Here is an 18,147-nt window from a genome sequence, read left to right as displayed (position 1 = left end):
TCCTTTCTCATTCCCTCCTTCTCTCTGAGAGATAGTTTTGTTTCCTTAGTGCCTATTCTAATTTTGTCAATTTATTTTTGTTATTTCTATAGCTAAGATTTATAGTATAATATTGAATAACAGTGGTGATAATGGGTATCCTTGTTTTACCCCTGACCTTATTGGAAAGATGATCAGTCCCCAACACCAACAATACTTGCTGATAGTTTTAGATAGATACAGCTTATTAATTTAAGGGAAATCTCATTTATTTCTAGGTTTTCTAGTGTTTTTTTTAAATAGGAATGAGCATGGTATTTTGTCAAAAAGCTTTTTCTACATCTATTGAGATGATCATATATGATTTCTGTTGTTATTGTTGATATGGTCAAGTATACCAATTTTTTTCTTAATATTAACCTGCCCTGAATTCCTGGTATAAATCCCACCTGGTCAAAGTATATGACCTTTGTGATCAATTGCTATAATCTCCTTGCTAGTATTTTATTTAAAATTTTTCTGTCAATATTCATTAAGGAGTGAGTGCAGTTTTAAACTATTTAACTACATTTAAGTGCATAGCTACAAATAATATTACTTTTGATTCTCACAATAATTTTGTGAGATTGGATTTTTATCCCCATTTTATAGATGAAGAAGCTGATCTAGAGAGTAAACTGACTCGTGTTATATAACTAGTGAGTTCCAGGCCTGGAATGTAGGCCTCCTGACTCAAATCCCAAACTCTTTCCCTTATGTTATACTGCCCAAGGAAGAAGAAAATTTCTAAAAAAAATTTTTTTTCTTCTTGGCAAGGGAAGTGGTTGATTGGGACCATTAGCTATGTGACCTAAAGTAAGGTTTTTTTTCCCCCCTTTCAATGCCTTAGTTTCCTCATCACTCATTCCTTAGTGAAGGGATTGAATAAGATGATCTCTAAGATTCCTTTCAGTTCTATTATTCTAGGCTATGAAGCAGCAGCCTGCCACTAAGCTCTCTGACATGAAAACAAAGCAGAGGTAGTCTCATGACACACAACCCAGCTCACTCCCTGGAGAGACGACTAGTCTGATATATGATGTTTTCTTGCCATTTGTTTAATTTCCATGATTCATGACCATGAGCAATCAATGGGATTTTGTTGGTGTGACTCGAGTGATTTTTCTGTCTTAAAAATATGATCTCTGCCTTCGGACTTGTAAATCTCAATGTACCCACCCATCCTAAGGGGTACCAAGGTAAGCTAAAGAATATGAGAATGGAAGTCTTAACAATGTTTTCTTTTCCTACTCTTAAGCCAAAGAGCTTTAAGCCTCTTTACCTGACACCTCCAAAGTCTACATAACAGACTTGAGCACTGTTGTTTCCTGCTCTAGACAGGATAGGGAGAGAGTACCTGGATAGGGCTCTAGGTAGAGCAGGGTGGGACTGGAAGAATACTACTGGTCTATAAAGACCTCCTAAAATTTCTACCATTTGTGACATTCCTCCTGACTTTGTCAAAGTCTCTTAGCATCTCTCTCAAATGTTAACTCAGGGCCCACATTAACATGGTTTCGACATTAATATGATTTCAGAGGCACCTGCAGAAATCTTTTTTTCCTTGTCAATCTCCCAATCTCTCTGAATCTTCTATTATGAATTAATGCCTTTGAGTTAAGGCATTGTTGGCTCCTATGATAATGCAACCATATTACCTGAGAAGTTACCTTTTTTAGGGGCTAATTTAAATAATGAATCAGCTGGAATTTCAGAGAAAGGATAAGTTAGTTCTAATGACAGTAGAGAAAAGGTGTGATATTTGGAGTTTTTAGGTATCAAGGGGACAGTGTAATAGCACCAATTGCTTAGGGTGCTAGGTGTGTTTGGGGGGCCAGGAAGAACGACTGGAAGCTCTGAGACATGGAAGTATACTGGAAAGCAGAGAACCCTCCCTACTTTCCAGATCTTTTTAAAGCTTCTTCAGCTTCTAGACTTACTGGTTTCCTCCATCTCCTCCAAGATCTCATTGTTGGCACAGCGCAAGTCTCGGACTGTCTGTCTGTCGTCCTCGCTTTTTGATAGCCAGCGTTCACATGGGAAGCGAAATGTCTCATCCCGGGAGTTATCCCTCACATCTACGTAGTTCAGATGCCAGCCAGAAAATAAGCCTGTAGGGACAAGGATGAGACAGGGAGTCAAACTTACCCTCCTCCTCTTCCCCTTGTACACCCTCCTCTCTTCCACAGAGGTCCATCTAGCTGTGTGACTTCGGGCAAGCTCATTTCTCTCTCTTAATCTCAAGTTGTTCATCTATAGAATGGGTGTCGGGGGAGGAAGACTGAATGAACTTTAAAACTCCTTCCAGCTCTAAGTGTTCCTGGCTCCCTTTGGGGAGAGAATCTCTAAGAATCATCAAAAGTAGGACATCTGTCTGGCCTAAAGCAAGTTGAGCTGAGATCTAAGGCCTACGTTGATCTTGGTAAAGAGACTGTGACCAGAGGCAGCTGTTGTAACCTTTGTCTGTTGGAGTAAACTAGCTGAAGCTACCAGATAGCACAGAGAGCCTGCAGTGGCTGGCCCCTCAGGAAGAGCCATAAAGGCGGCATTGTTGAACTTTGCAAGTCATTGTGGAGAATCTGAAATACAGCTGCTATTTGTCGAGCATGGTTGGGAAAACAGACCAATTTTTCACAGCTCTAAGGTTGCAGGCAGACCCCTGGGTGTGTGGCTGTCAATAGTGTTGTAATTTGCATTGCACAGTATATGAGGAACATTTCATTGAACTGCAATAGGAGTTGGTCTGTCTAGTTGTTTCTCAGTTCCTGAAAACCTTGGAAGATGAAAGTAATTGCTTTACCTTTTTTTACATATTATATATACCTCTTCTTTACTTTCATTTCTTCATTTTTTTTTTTTTTTTTTTTTTTTTTTTTTTGCTGAGGCAGTTGGGGTTAATGACTTGCCCAGAGTCACAAAGCTAGGAAGTGTTGTGTCTGAGGCCAGATTTGAACTCAGATCCTCCTGACTCCAGGATTGGTGCTATTCACTCCCTCATTCGTTTATTTAACAAAAAATTTTAAAGTACCTACTAGGTGCACTATAATGTTCCAGGCATTGGAAGGTAGAAAATAATAAATGATGTGAAGTCTCTACCTTCAAGGAGTTTATTATTCAGTAGTGAAACACCGGAATACTTTTGTTGAAAAGGGAAAAAAAAGGGCAAAGACCAAGGATGGGTGATGTCACTGGTGTGAATACTCCCTCTGCCAATACAGATCCTACAGACTCTTTGAATTTTGAAGATGGTCTTTGAGAGTCATGGCCAAAGAGTTCATCAGCCTGCAGCCAACCTTCCAATGATGTCTTTTTTCCAAACCTTGGAGGACCACACAGTCCATCACTAGGTCTCTACTCAAAGCCATTCTAGCTTGGTAAGACATGTACTGTGATGGCTTTCCTTTCAAGACTGAATCCCCAGCCATTCTGGAGAGCAATTTGGAACTATGCTCAAAAAGTTATCAAACTGTACCTGCCCTTTGACCCAGCAGTGTCACTACTGGGCTTATACCCCAAAGAGATACTAACGAAGGGAAAGGGACCTGAAAGTGAAAAAATGTTTGTGGCAGCCCTGTTTGTAGTGGCCAGAAACTGGAAAATGAACGGATGCCCATCAATTGGAGAATGGTTAAGTAAATTGTGGTATATGAACGTTATGGAATATTATTCTGTTAGAAATGACGAGCAGGATGAATACAGAGAGGACTGGTGAGACTTACATGAACTGATGCTGAGCGAAATGAGCAGGACCAGGAGATCATTATATATTTCAACAACGATACTATTTGAGGATGTATTCTGATGGAAGTGGATCTCTTCGATAAAGAGAGCTAATTCAGTTTCAATTGACCAAGGAAAGAGAAGTAGCTACACCCAAAGAAAGAACACTGGGAAATGAATGTAAACCGTTTGCATTTTTGTTTTTCTTCCTGGGTTATTTATATCTTCTGAATCCAATTCTCCCTGTGCAACGAGAGAACTGTTCGGTTCTGCACACATATATTGTATCTAGGATATACTGTAACCTATTCAACATATATAGGACTGCTTGTCATCTGGGGGAGGGGGTGGAGGGAGGAAGAGGAAAAATCGGAGCAGAAGTGAGTACAAGGGATAATGTAAAAAATTACTCTGGTATGGGTTCTGTCAATAAGTTATTAAAAAAAAAAAGACTGAACCCAAAGTAACTTCCATACCATGATGAATAGGACAGAAATGGAAGAAATTATAATGTAATACTGTGTTATAATAATATACAAGTTATAACACAAATGCCAAGGAGAGGTCAGAACAAGATTCTTATGTCAAATTCAAGGCAGAAAGGGTCACTGGGTAAGATAGAAATCATAGAAGACTCCATGGAAGAGGTTACTCAAGTGCTACCTTGAAGAAAGAAAAAGCTTTCAACAGGTGAAGATATGAGGAGAAATCATTTGGAATATAGAACATAATGTATTCATAGGCAGGGACATAGGAGAAAACAGGAACTTAAAGAATTAATGACCAGTAGCACGATTTAATGAAAAGAGTGTGGATTTGGAATCAGCAGACCTAGATTCTGCTACCTGTGAAACCTTCCCAGAGATTCATGGACTTGGGAGTCAGGTAGCAAGAAAGAAATGTTAGTTCTCTTACAGAGAAAGCTTGTGGGACAAGAGAGGTCCTGCTTAAGAAGATAATTTGATTGAAAGTTTAGGCTAAACAAAACACATTTATATTGAGTAAAAAAGGGATGGAGACCAAAAAAAATTGTTCATTTTTCTGAATTTTTACTAAATTTACAAATAATTTTATTAACTTGTTTTTTAATTTTGTGTTTTTGAATTTGAGAATATTGTTAGTTGGGTTCTTTATATCGTTGCTTTGCTTAATCTGAAAATGGGCTGATTGATGGACTTTCCTAGAAGGATGAAGACAATCCTAGTCCATTCATTCTGACAAATCTCTATTAAGTATGTGTCTCTGACTGCTAGATTCTAGAGACTAATAGACAAGGTATTAATTTCTGTCCTCCTGAAGTTTATACTCTAGAACAAGGGTACTTACCTAGGGTATATGAACTTAAAAAATATTTTGATAACTATTTCATTACATGTTGTGATGCAGGAGCCACCTGCCAGTATCCTGTGGATTACTGAAGGAACTGTAGGAGGATCCTGCTCACGAACAGCTCTCAAGCACTGCTTTTTCTTATGTTTTCGTGTCCCTATTCGGGCACCATATGTTGTGATATGGAAGCCCCCTGCCAGTGGCTGCTAGAGGTCTAACTCAGACATGTGGAATGGATCTCCTCATGTGAGAGGATGATGATGATACAAGGAGATGGAGAGGCAGTTGCATTGTCTAATTTCTCTCCTCTTCCCTCTTGACTCCAATTTATTTCATTCCCAATCCACAAGGAACATCAGAGAAGGCTGCTTTGCAACTCCTTCAAGTTTATGATTCACAGATGTGGAGACTCTTGGAAAACTGACCTGCCTCTTCACCTAGGCCTAGTCCTTAACAATTACAATTGCTTTTTCTTTTGCAATCCTATGTACTTTATTTTATACATTTAAAAACATGATTGTGAGAAGGGGTCCATGGTTTCACAAGACCAAAGGGATTCAGGGCAAAAAAAGTGACGTATCCCTCCTCTAAACAGATGTTGGGGGATGAACATAAATCATACACTTGCATCCCCAAAAAGCTTAAATAGAAAATTTAAATTTCAAAGAGGAGGTATAAAGGCAAGAGAGAAGACAAACTTAAGGAAGTTTCCAGGAATCATACCACTAAGGGTGAGGGGAAGGGAGGTAGGAAAGAAGAGGGGAGGGGAGAGAGAGATGGCGGGGAGGAGGAAAGATGAGGGGGGAGGGGAAGACAGAGAGAGTGAAAGAGAGAGACAGAAAGACATAGACACAGATAGGGAGGGAGGAAGACATACACACACTCTCAGCTAGAGAAACAAAGCCAGACAGACACAGAGGCAGAGACAGAGAGTTTGGAAGAAGGAAGGAAGAGTACTTTGGGCAAAGTTATTTTGACACTGAGTTGACAGTAAATTTGCTCACTTTTCAAACAAAAAAAATCTACCTTTTGGAAAAGAACTGAAATTGTAGCACCCAACTCCCCAGGGTCAGCTGAGCTTGAGGTTCCTTAATGAGGTCTTTCTGGGTGGCTTTTACTTGATTTTCTTATTTTTGAGAAAAGATTCTCTTACCCGAAAAGGCAGGACACTTTTAGATATTTCCCACCTCCACTGTCCTAAACAGGGAGGGATGATTTCACTGACAAGATTAAACACTATACAGCAAACACCAAGGAACAGGGCTGACTCTTGGTGTCAATCAACCAGCACCTACCCTGTGCCAGGGACTGCGGTAGACACTAGTGACACAAAGGATGAAACACATCCAGTTCTCGAGCTCACACTAACACAGGAGAGAATATGCAATGAGGAACATTGCTGGGGGGTTTGTAATCATTCAGAGCAAAGAATGAAAAGGGCTAAAACATTCATTTGTGTCTTCCAGTTCCCCCTTCAGGAACTGCAACCCTTTTTCTGTATTTGCCTTTCTTGCCTTTTACCCCAGGATTTTAAGTTGACCCCACTAAGACACTTTTGAAGTTTCTATGGATCCAAAGGTTTAGGGCCTTTAAGGAAGACCTAGATAGGCACTCAGGGATCTCACAGAGGAGAGACACAAAGAGCCTAACGTGTTAACCCTTGTCAGCATTTTTGACATTTCACTTCCCAAGTATCTCCAAATCTTTCCAGGTAGGATGATGTCCATTTTGCCTCCAAGTGAGGTCAATCTTATGATGGTCTCTTCTTTGATTTCCTGGGAATCTGATGCATAGTATAATTTAAATGAGTCTGTTTCATGGATAGAGAAATTATAAACCTAAAGTGAGGAGTAATCATGCTCAGGGAAGTCAGCAGCAGAGCAGGGACTGAACTTTAGGTCCTGTAAGTCTCAATTTTGGACAGTAAGAGATAATCAAGGATACCTCGAGAAAAAAATTCTTCAACAGAGCAGCCAGTGGTACAGTGGATATAACACCAGCCCTGAAGTTAGGAGGACCTGAGTTCAAATCTAACCTCAGATACTTAGCACTTCCTAGCTGTGTGACTCTGGGCAACTCACTTAACTCCAATTGCCTCAGGCAAAAAAGAAAAAGAGATTCGTCAACAAAATTTGGATTTTGGGGGGTTTCAGGGACATTGAGTAAACAAGATAGTAGTTCATATTCAAGAACAGAGCCAGCAGAAAACAGACCAAGTAAAGAATTGCCTATGAGGTTTTTTGTTTTAATCAGAAAAGCCCTTATTTTCAAAAATATTTCTTTGGAATCCCCCCCTGAATTTGTCTCATTCTTAAACTACCCCTTAAAGTTTTTCTATGGTTTTTAAAAGATGCCAATTAAAATAAAAATACTCTGAGAAATATTGATCAATATTACTTCTTCAAGAAGGGAAAGCTCATCTCCTTTTCAATTCCTATAAAAAGAGAATTGATTGTACCATGCTATTAATCAGTCCCAAGTGGGCCCTCCAAGGTTCCATATGGTGTCAGCTAAGTGACTAGGAAGTTCCACTTTCTATTCCTGTAAAGAGGTCATACAAATCAAACATTTCTGGTCTAGCTTCCTAGATCTGCATGGATGGAGATTACTCTAGCACTTGGCATAAAGTTCTTCCTTTTCCTTTTCCGTTTAGATCCTATGTCAGACAAATCCAAATCTCCCACCTTTTTCCAAATTGAGTTCGAAACTTCTCTCTTCATTTTCTATAGATTTTTCTCTTTAAAAGTGCCAGATGGATTTTAATTTATGTATACTTTTTATTGTTTTTTTTTTTTAATTTGAGTGGAATGTTTATTGATTTAAATTATATTTATTTTTGTGCTTAAATTTCATCAGCTTTGCTTCCAGGCAAACAGAAAATAAACCTTTCATCCTTAAAAAACAAAACAAAATAAAAAACCCCTCTTTCTTTTAGGAGCCCTTGATCACTGACTGTCTTTCTAGTTGGATTTATTTTCTTAGATTGCAGCCTTCCAAATGTACCATACTGGTATTACCTCCCATACATTGGCTGTGAGAGTCTCTGAGTACAGAAATTGTGATTTCTATTTGCTTATTATCTGTTTTTTTTTTAACCACACACTGTGCCTGGTACCAGGTTTTGTGCAAAGAGACATCATCCAATAAGTGCTATCAATGGATTTTTGTAGAGTAAAAGTCTTCACAGTGGTGGCTAGCCTCCCCAAGGGGCGTGACTTCATATATATGGAGGCATGGTGTAACCCCAAGAGGTAAATAATAAACTAATAGGAACATAAGAAGGACATATATATATATATACACATACACACACATTTATTTCTGTGTATATAAGCACAGATTATGTGTGTGTAAATATATATATCTTTCTATATAAAAGGATAACAAATATAAAAGCATTGCATGGCCCTATAAAAAAATCTACAGAACTAAAACTCAAAATAAGCTGGGGCTGGTGATGAATGCAAAGGACAACAAAAAGGGCTTTTTTGGGTTTTGGTTTTGGTTTTGGTTTTTGCTATGTTGATAGAAAGAGAAAGATCAAAGAAAGAATAGGGCAGCTGCTCAGGATGAATGGCATCAGGATAATGGATGATGAAGAGAAGTCAGAACTATTGAAATCTTACTTTGTTTCTATTTCTTCCACCAAGAGAATGGTATTCAGATTATGGAAAATATACCAAAATTGGTGAACAAGGAGTTGAAAACCAAGATGAATGAGGAGGTATTTAAAAAACAAAAGAAAAATCTAGGTGCTTTTGGTGAGGTGTGTGTATATATTATATATCATATATATATAGCTATATATTTGATATATTTATATCTAATACATTATAATATGATATACATTATGATATGTTATATAGATATATGTTATATATAGATATGTGACATATTGGAATATAGATAATATGTATACATATATACATATAGATAATATATACATATACATATATACAATATAGATAATATATAATGCATACTATAATATGCAATATATCATATTATATAACATGTTATATATTGTTATAGGTGCTATATGATATATATTATGAAAATATAGAGGATATACATAGCAATGTAACTTATTATATATTATAGATGCTATATAATATATATTATAACATAGAATATATAATTTATAGCAATATGTGATCTATTATAATATGATATATGGCACACAATATAATATATACATACATGTGCATATTATATGCATACAATATGCATATATTATATACGTACATATACGTATACATATAATGATTGTAGAACCACTCTCAATCATCTTTGAAAAATTGTGAAGAATGAGAGAGGTGGTACAGGACTAGAGATGGGCAAAGGTCTAATTTTCAAGAAAGGGAAGAGGGTGGAGCCTACAAATTATAGGCCCATGAGGTTGACATTGATATCTGGCAAATTTCTGGAATGTATTATTATAGGGGTGGTATCCGAGCATTTAGAAAAGGAATCAGTGATTACTAAGAGTTAGTATGGCTGTGTCATGAAAAGCCATGCCAGACCAGCCTCATTTTGCTTTTGGGCAGTTCCTAGAATAGCAGATCAGGGAAATGATATGACATAGCAAAGTTTTTCATCCAGTCTTTTGTTCTACCTTTGACATATGAAAATATGTCAGTTTTTACTGACGAGATGGAGTGATAAGGTCCAGAGGATGATACAGTAATTTGGTTTCAGAGTTGTTTGAACTCAGGAATATCCATCAATGGTCTGATGTCTGTTAATGGCAAATCTCAGGTTGGTGGTCTGTCCTTGGCTCGGCGTTTAACACTCTTAACAATGACTTAGATGTATGCAATGAAGGTTTGCTAATCAGATTTAAATAAGGCACAGAGCTAAAAGATATTATTACTATATTTTATGAAAAAATCAAGATACAAGTTCTCAAAAAGCTCAAAATAAAATAAAATTTTAACTTGTAAACCTATATATTTATTTAATTTATTTAATATACATATTTGTAATTTAGTTGTGGGGTTTTTTCAAGCATCTTCACAAGTATATGATGAGAAATTCAGAGCTGACAAGCAGTTTGTTCAAAGATGATCTGAAGATGAACTGAAGTCCAGTATAAGTCAATGTGACCCATGGCTTATAATGTCTTAGATGGTTTTAAAGGAAATAAAGTGTTACTGGAAGAGGTCACAGTCCCAATAAACTCTGATTACAATCTAAAATCCTGTGTTCCCCTATGACCACCTTATCTGAGGGGAGGTACTGATAATCTGAGTTCATAAGGATGGTGAAGTCACTAGTCTATGTGATACAAAAAGATATACTGACTAGTTTCAGCTGTTAAAGTAAATATGACTGCTTTCATTTTTGTGTTTAATGGTAGTCAACTTTAGGATGGAGGAGAAAAAAAAGGAAAAAAAATTTACATGATAACTTTATTGTATATTTTAAAGGAATAGCAAGTTGCATATGATAGATTTGCAATTTCAGTTTTTTCTCTACAGTTATGGAAATTCTTATTTTGTTTTAAAAATCAAAAAACAAATTAAAAAAAGAAAAGATGGGGTGTGTATGTATGGGGAACTATCAGGTCTGTTCAAGTATCTGAGGGTTTGTCATTTGGAAGAGATAGTAAATGTGTGTTGCCCTTCTCCCCAAACCTCCATTTTGAAGAACTCAGAAAAACCATCTTTTATTCTCTGGACTTTGATACCATATTCTTGAGTGGGTACCTTCCTCCCTCCCTTTTCAGGTCCCTTTTATGTGATATCTTTTCTCATTTGAAAGTAAGCTCCTTGAGAACAGAGAGTTTTTTGTGCTTAGCATAGTGTCCAGTCAGAGCCCATGCTTAATAAACTTCTGTTGACTTGATCTGATAACTAATCCCTCTTTGCTCTTTGATTTTCTCAGAAGCAGATCCTACAGATTGTCAGAGAAAGCTGATGATGCTGTGGGGTCCCTTTGGCAAAAGGATATCTGGAGACCATGATCAACAGCCATAGCATTGGTTTTGGACCATGCCATTCATAAACTTTCTTGCAAAATCCATATACATACATCTATGCATGTATACATCTATACGTACACACATGTATTTATGTTCCAGTAATATTTCACATACATACTGCATATTTTTAATATGTATACAACATATATGCTACAGGGTAATATAATAGACACATACCGTGTAATATAATATACACATGTATACATATATATGTACATATATATCAGGAACAGAGGACAAAAAAGGTACTTAGCTCCATATTTTCCAAAATAATGCTAAAACTTAATAATTAGGGAGTAACCTTTGAAATTTCTTACTGAAATGGTACAAGAGATGTAAAAACTGGAGGTATTCCAAAAAGGAATGAAAAAATAACATTCTTAGAACAGAGAACTGGAGTGCAATGGAGTTTGATGGGAAGAATATAGCTTCTGGAATGAGAAGACTTGTGTTCAAATCTCCTTCTGGAACTTAATACTTTTGTAATGTGGGTTGTATAATTGAACCTCCCCAAGCCTCAGTTTCAATATTTGCAAGACAAAAAAGAGTTGCATTAGCTGACTTCTGAGACTCAGGTCCCAGGAAGAGGGGATGCTAAGAAAAACCTGTGCCCGATAGACAATTGAAAGATGGGATTACAAAGACAAAGCAATAAACTTCTTGACCTCGAGGAGCTTTCATTATTTTGGAGAAGACTGACTGATCACTCATTTTAATCAACAAGTATTTATTGAATACTTACTATGTTTCCAGTCTAAGGCAGATTTGGCCTTTGGACTCATCTGTTTCCTTAACCCCAGTGGCTTTCTGTTGCTTGTAGGATTCTAGGACACATTTTCTCTCTTTAGTTTTTAAAGCCCTGCATTGTATGGCCTTGACTTACTCTCTCCCTCTTGTAGTCTGTGATCCAGACAACTTAACCTTCTTGCTGTTTAATCTCCTTTCTCCAGGCCTTTGCCCTGGCTGTGCTCCATGACTAGAATGCCCTCCCTTCTGACTTCAGCATCAGGGAATCCCTCTCTTCCTTTAATTGATAATCAAAAACTCCTTCTGATCTCCACCCCTCAACTCCTTCCCATACTACTTTATATTTAACTTCTTTGTCTATATTTGCATTTTTTTGGTTGTTCAATCCTTTTTCAGTCATGTCTGATTCTTTGTAACCCCATTTAGGATTTTCTTGGCAAAGATACTGGAGGGGTTTGCCATTTCTTTCTCCAGCTCATTTTATGGATGAGGAAACTGGGGTGGACAGGGTTAAGTGACTAGGTCATGTAAGCTAATAAATGCCTGAGGGCAGACTAGAACTCATTTGACTTGCCCTGCATCCTCTAGTAAATATGTAGTAAAATAGGAACTCAACCTTTGGTCTTTTCCCACCAAGTCATTTCACTTTCTACAATATCCAACCCACTCTGGCTTACTAATCACCATGTTCTAACCACTGAGCTCATGGGCCATTGCTTACTGCCCCATTGCTTAGAGAGCCAAAACTCAGCAATAACTCACAGAATAACATAATTTATGCCTTTCCTGGTAAAAGAGCTGCAGACCTCAGATGATGATGATAGCACTGTGCAAATCACCAATAACCACTAAAGTTCCTTTACTGTTCTACAGCCTGTGAGCCCTTGACCCCAAGTGAAGGAGCCTTACCCAGGTGTGGAAATCTCATTACAAAGTTTCTCTCTAGTTAAGCAAGTGGTTTATCTTATCTTGTTATCACAGTGAGAAAAAATGCTGCCTTCTCTTTGTAGAGATAAGGGCTGAATCCTGAAACAAAACCATCATTCTGAAGAGGAGACTATTTTTATTAGAAAGGGTGATATAAAATTAATAAACACAAAGGGTAACTACATAGCACAGTGAATAGAGCACCAAGCTTGGAATCAGGAAGACATTTTCATGAGTCCAATAGGGCCTCAGATACTTACTAATTGTGAGACCTTGGGAAAATCACTTAACCCTGTCTGCCTCAGCTTCCTTATCTGTGAAATGAACTGGAGGAAGAAATGGCAAAGTACTCCAGTATCTTTTCCAAGAAAACCCACAAAGAGTTAGATATAACTGAAAATGACTGAATGATGCATCCATTTATATCATAGGACTGTTTTGAAGGTCAAATGATGTAATACAAGCAAATTTTTTGTTGATTTTTAAAGTATCATATAAATGTCAGCTACAAGCCGGCAAATCAGCCCAGCTGGAGCATCAAAGCACGGAAAGGAAGAGGCAGGAGGCAGCAGCTACTATGGAGTCAAATCACCACCATTACTTTACTGCCATCTTCCCTCAGGCCCCAGTGGAGATGGATTAAGATGCTAAACCTTAGGAACAGCAGGGTCTCACAGATCACCAGCCCTGCTTTTAGCTTGGGCCCCAAAGCTATCACTAAGGGGAGCAATCATTGCTTCCTCACTCCAGCTAACACCAGTATCTGACCAACTGTCATAAATGGGCATGGAAGCTCCAGAGGCCCTCAATTTTCCATCCAAACTCCAGTTCAGCTTCTAATGCGGATCTTCTAGCTATCATCCTCTGTGTAGTAGTCCCTATGGAGATGTAGTCTAGCAACTGTTTCTGCAGGGGCTACAGCCACAACTATTGATGACATAGAGAAGAAAGTTCTCATCAAAATTTTCTATTCTGTCAAATGGTTCAGCAATCAGTCAATTACCATTTAAGTGCCTACTACATGCCAGGCCTGTGCTAAGTACTGAAAATACAAAAAAGGTAAAAAGTAAATAAAAAGTCTTTGGAGCTCAAAAAGACTTATGAGAGAAGCAGGATGCAATATATCAAACAAATTACTTATTGGTTAAATTGGAGAAAATCTCAGAACGAAGGTCCTAAGAGTAAGAAAGCAATCCCTCTCACTGAAAGGTAGGAACTTTAGATGTGACCTGGAGAAGGTGATGAGGTAGAGATGTTATGAAAGTAAAAATAATAGGACTTCATAACTGTTTAGATATGAGATCAAAGAAAGTGAGGAGCTGAGAGTGATATCTATTAAGCCTGGGTGAGTGGGAGGATGATGGTACCTTCAATAGTAACAGAGAAGTTATGGAAGAAGGGTGGTTTTGGGGGTGGGGGAGAAATAATGAGTTCAGTTTTGGACATGTTGAGTTTAAGATAGCTATAGGATATCCATTTGGAGATATCTAACAGGCACTTAGCGATGTGAAGCTGAAGGTCCTTAAAGACTTTAGAACTGGAGAAATAGATCCAAGAGTCAGCTGAATAGAGATGATAACTGAATCCATGGGAGTTGATGAGATGACCAAATGAAAATTTATAGGAGAAGAGAAGAAAGTCTAGGAGAGAGCCTTGGGGGACCCCATGGCTAGCAGGCATGAAAGCAGCAAAGAAGCAACAAAGGAGACAGAGAAGTGGTTGGAGAAGTTGGAGAAAACAGTGTTAGGAAAATGTAGAGAAGAGGAAATTGAGAAGAGGATGTTCTACCCTGTCTGAGACAGCAAAGGGATAGAAAAGACCTCATGAGAAAAGGACAGTAGGTATGGATATTAAGAAATCATTAGTAACTTTGGAGAGAACAATTTCAGTTAGGTGAGGAAGTTAAAAGCCAGATTTCAGAAAACCAAATGTAAAGTTACCAGTGGAAATTACATAAAGAAGATGTTTTGCTTGTGTTTTGTTGCTACACCCAAATGCCTTTCTATTTAATTTGCAGCTGACTTTTCTTGCTTATGGTCTTCCTCATTAGAATGTGAGCTTCTTGATAATATAGACTGATTGCTTTTCTATTTGTACCCTTAGGCAGAGTCAAGATGGCAAAGGAGAGGCAGTCATCCTGCTGAGTTCTCCCAATATGCTCTTCCAAGCATCTTTAAAATAATGCCTCAAATCAAACCTTGGAGGAGTCAGAGACAACAAAAGGTGAGGGGGAAACATTTTTCTGGGCCTGAGACAACTTAGAAGATTGGGTATAGGGACCAGACTGGAGCCCATGCAGCAGCAGCAGCGGGCCTTGGAAGTGGTTGTGACAGCGGCAGCAGCAGCTTTGGGAGCTCTCGGTCCAGAGATGGTAAGGGGACAAGGTCAGGGAGGAGGTCAGAAAGATACCATAGGGAGCCCTTTTTTTTCATGGGGTACAGGATCCTGGTGCATTGCCCATACAGGTTGCAGTTTGGGGGCAAAGAGAACTAATGCTTATGACCACAGGACAGCAGTTGCTCTGGTCATAATTCCATGTGGAAAAGAGTGCTTGTGGTCATTTACAAGAGGGTAGGGGACCCTTGCCTCAGTTCCAAAGAGAGAAGGAATACTAGCACTTGTGGCTAGAGGAGAGCAGGGAATCTGTTAGCAATTCTAGGGACAAAAGAATTTGGAGGGGAGAAACAGACCAGGGCATGGACCAGGAGAGAGTGACCATACTCCAGATCACACCATCTTAGAAGCCCCCAAAATTCACAGACCCAGAACTAGATCTGAAAACGGTAGCACAAGAATCCTGAAGCTTAAGACAGTCTCTCCTTCATCCTTGTCACCAATCTGGAAACAGAGCCCAACTTTATGAATTTAAAAATCAAGAAATAGTTGGGGAAAATGAGCAAACAATAAGATCAACCTAACTACAAAAGGCTACTATGATGACAGAGAAGATCAAGACGCAAACTCAGAAGTCAACAGTGTCAAAACAGCTATAAGCAAGTCTTCAAAGAAAATGGTGAATTGGCCACAAAACCAACAAGAATTTCTGGAAGCACTTAAACAAATATTTAAAGATCTATTTGATCCCTAGCTCTAAGCATATAATAAGCACTTAATAAATACTTTTTCATTCATCCTTCCATTCCATGGCTGCAAGCTACAGAGCTGACTTTGGGTAAAATGAGATCTATATAGTCTTCCTTTGGAGGTACTGAGAAGATTCCAAGCTAAAACATCTCCTCTACAATGTCTGGAATTCTCTATTTACTTAGATCACTCTATCCAGAAATTCTATCATCATAGATTCATTTGGATTTCTGAATCTCTTAAGATGCAAATGTCCCTCAGAGAATAATTAGTCACTTATACTCTTAGGGTGAAATGATTTAATTATATTGCTTTCCTCTGAGTGCAGCTGCAAGGATGGACTGAGATTTTGATGGAATAAGAAGAGGTAGAAAAGGAAGAAAACTTTTTGAAGAAGGCATGTCTCAGTGGGGCACTCTAGTGGGTATCCAAGGAAAAACCAAGGACAGCATAAAGGCAAAGAGAGGATGGGAGGCAGGAACAAGAAAGGACCTTCTTTACAAATGTTTGTCATTAGTCATAACAGAGCTTCTTAGAAGGGAGTATGAGCTCAGTTCAATCTATCATCAATCTTGGAACAAAAAACATACATTCTGTGCTTATATGCTGGATCAATAGGGTTATCTTGACTAAAAGTTAGATGTCATATATTCCATTAGGCTTTGAAGAGAAATGAAAGGAAAGATGGCCAAGAAAAGACCAGTGATGTTGCTTCTGAAGTTGCAAAGTAGTAAAGGGAAAGAAATCTTGAAGGTGATGCTCTAATGACAGGGGATTTTGGGGTAGATGGCAAAGTAAGTCAGAAATTTCCATGCTCTCCACATTTCCTCCACAAACAGAAAATCCCATGACATTAAAGTAGACTAACAAAAATTAAAGGAGTAAAGCTTTTGACTGAGGATCCTTAGGCATAGTGGTCCAGCCTAGTGATATCGTGTGCATTGTTTCTATCTGGCTTTCATCATTAAAAGAAGGGACATGAAATTTTAATATATACGCATGCAAAATACACTATTGAATAACCTACTTCTTTCTGAATTTCACATTACTACACAGCTAAAAATCTATCAGTGGCTCCTTATTATCTACAGCTAAAATCCATACTCCTTAAAGTGGCAGTTGAGCTTGATATAATCTGATTTTGATCTTTCCAACTTAATCTCTCATGATTGTCTTATGCAAATCTGTCATTTTATGAAGTCTCATCAATTTGAACATTCTCCTTTCTGAATTGTCATTTATGTCATGTCTTTATTCTACTAATATTTTTACCTGTTCTCTCTGCCTAAAAAGCAGTGATTCTCAAAATATGTTTTGAGGACTGCTGGGGACTGGAGAGTATGCTTGAGATTCTTTTAGGAGGTCCTCAAAGTCAAATCTATTTTCATAAAATTATTAAGATAGTATTTGCCTTTAAAATATTCCTCCCTTTTCCAACTACCAATCTGTGTGAAGACAGATTTTCTGCATATATTTCAACCAAAACAACATTTCACAATGTATTGAATACAGAAGTACATAGAAGAATCTAGCTGTCCTTTATTAAGCCAGATATTAATTAAGTTTAATTAATTAAAGGGATTTGCAAAAAAATTAAGACAATGCTACTTTTCTTACTAAGTTTTCTTTGTTTTGGAAAATAGTTATTTTTCATTAAAATGATATTATATTAACATGTAATGAACTGATTAAAATGAATAAGAAAAACAAGTATGTAATATTTTTATCTTGTTTTATTAAATACACACTTTTAAAAAATTATCAGTTTTTGTTTCTAAAACAGTAAACATCATTGGTTATAATCTATATACACAAAAGCTCTTTGGGATCCTCAATAATTTTAAAGAGAGTAATGGGTCTTGAAACTAAAAAGTATGAGCATTATGGTCATAAAGAGGTCCTACTTATCCTATAAAACCTAGCTAAAATCTTCCCTTGTTTATAAACTAAAAGTTGATCTTAAAATGGAAGAGTTCTAGCTTCTAATCTTAGTTTGGCTGCTAATTAATTATGTGACATTGAGCAAGTCACTTCTTTTTAGATCTTAGTTTCCTCAGCTATATAATGAAAGAGTTAAATTAGATGATTCAATTCAACTCAACAAGAATTTACTCAGAGTTTACTATGGCACTGAAGGTAAAGTAAAGCATGTCCTACCCTCAAAAAATTTGTAGTCTAAATAGATTCTCTTAGTATCCTTCTATCTCTATCAAAAATTACAAATTATTCTTAGCAATTAACTCAAGTCTCTATTTCTCTCTTGAAGTCCAAAAACTACTGTCTGTACCTCCCATTTGGTCCTTAATCATATGATGTTTTATATCTCTTGTTGAATGAAT

General features: G+C 37.5%; 1 protein-coding gene across 2 annotated transcripts in view; it reads right to left on the bottom strand.

Annotated features, from left to right (window-relative positions):
* Positions 1–18,147, bottom strand: part of LOXHD1 (lipoxygenase homology PLAT domains 1) — a 271,094-nt gene that overhangs the window by 12,676 nt on the left and 240,271 nt on the right. For both annotated transcript variants that reach the window (XM_051969666.1, XM_051969665.1), the window contains one exon: positions 1,959–2,129. In XM_051969666.1, coding sequence (XP_051825626.1) covers positions 1,959–2,129 — 171 coding nt within the window. The remainder of the gene's footprint in view (positions 1–1,958; positions 2,130–18,147) is intronic.

Source organism: Antechinus flavipes, chromosome 1 (genome assembly GCF_016432865.1).
Source record: "Antechinus flavipes isolate AdamAnt ecotype Samford, QLD, Australia chromosome 1, AdamAnt_v2, whole genome shotgun sequence".
Taxonomy (NCBI): Eukaryota; Metazoa; Chordata; class Mammalia; order Dasyuromorphia; family Dasyuridae; genus Antechinus; species Antechinus flavipes.
Note: the sequence above shows the minus strand (reverse complement) of the source record. Positions and strands in the feature narration are given on the sequence as shown.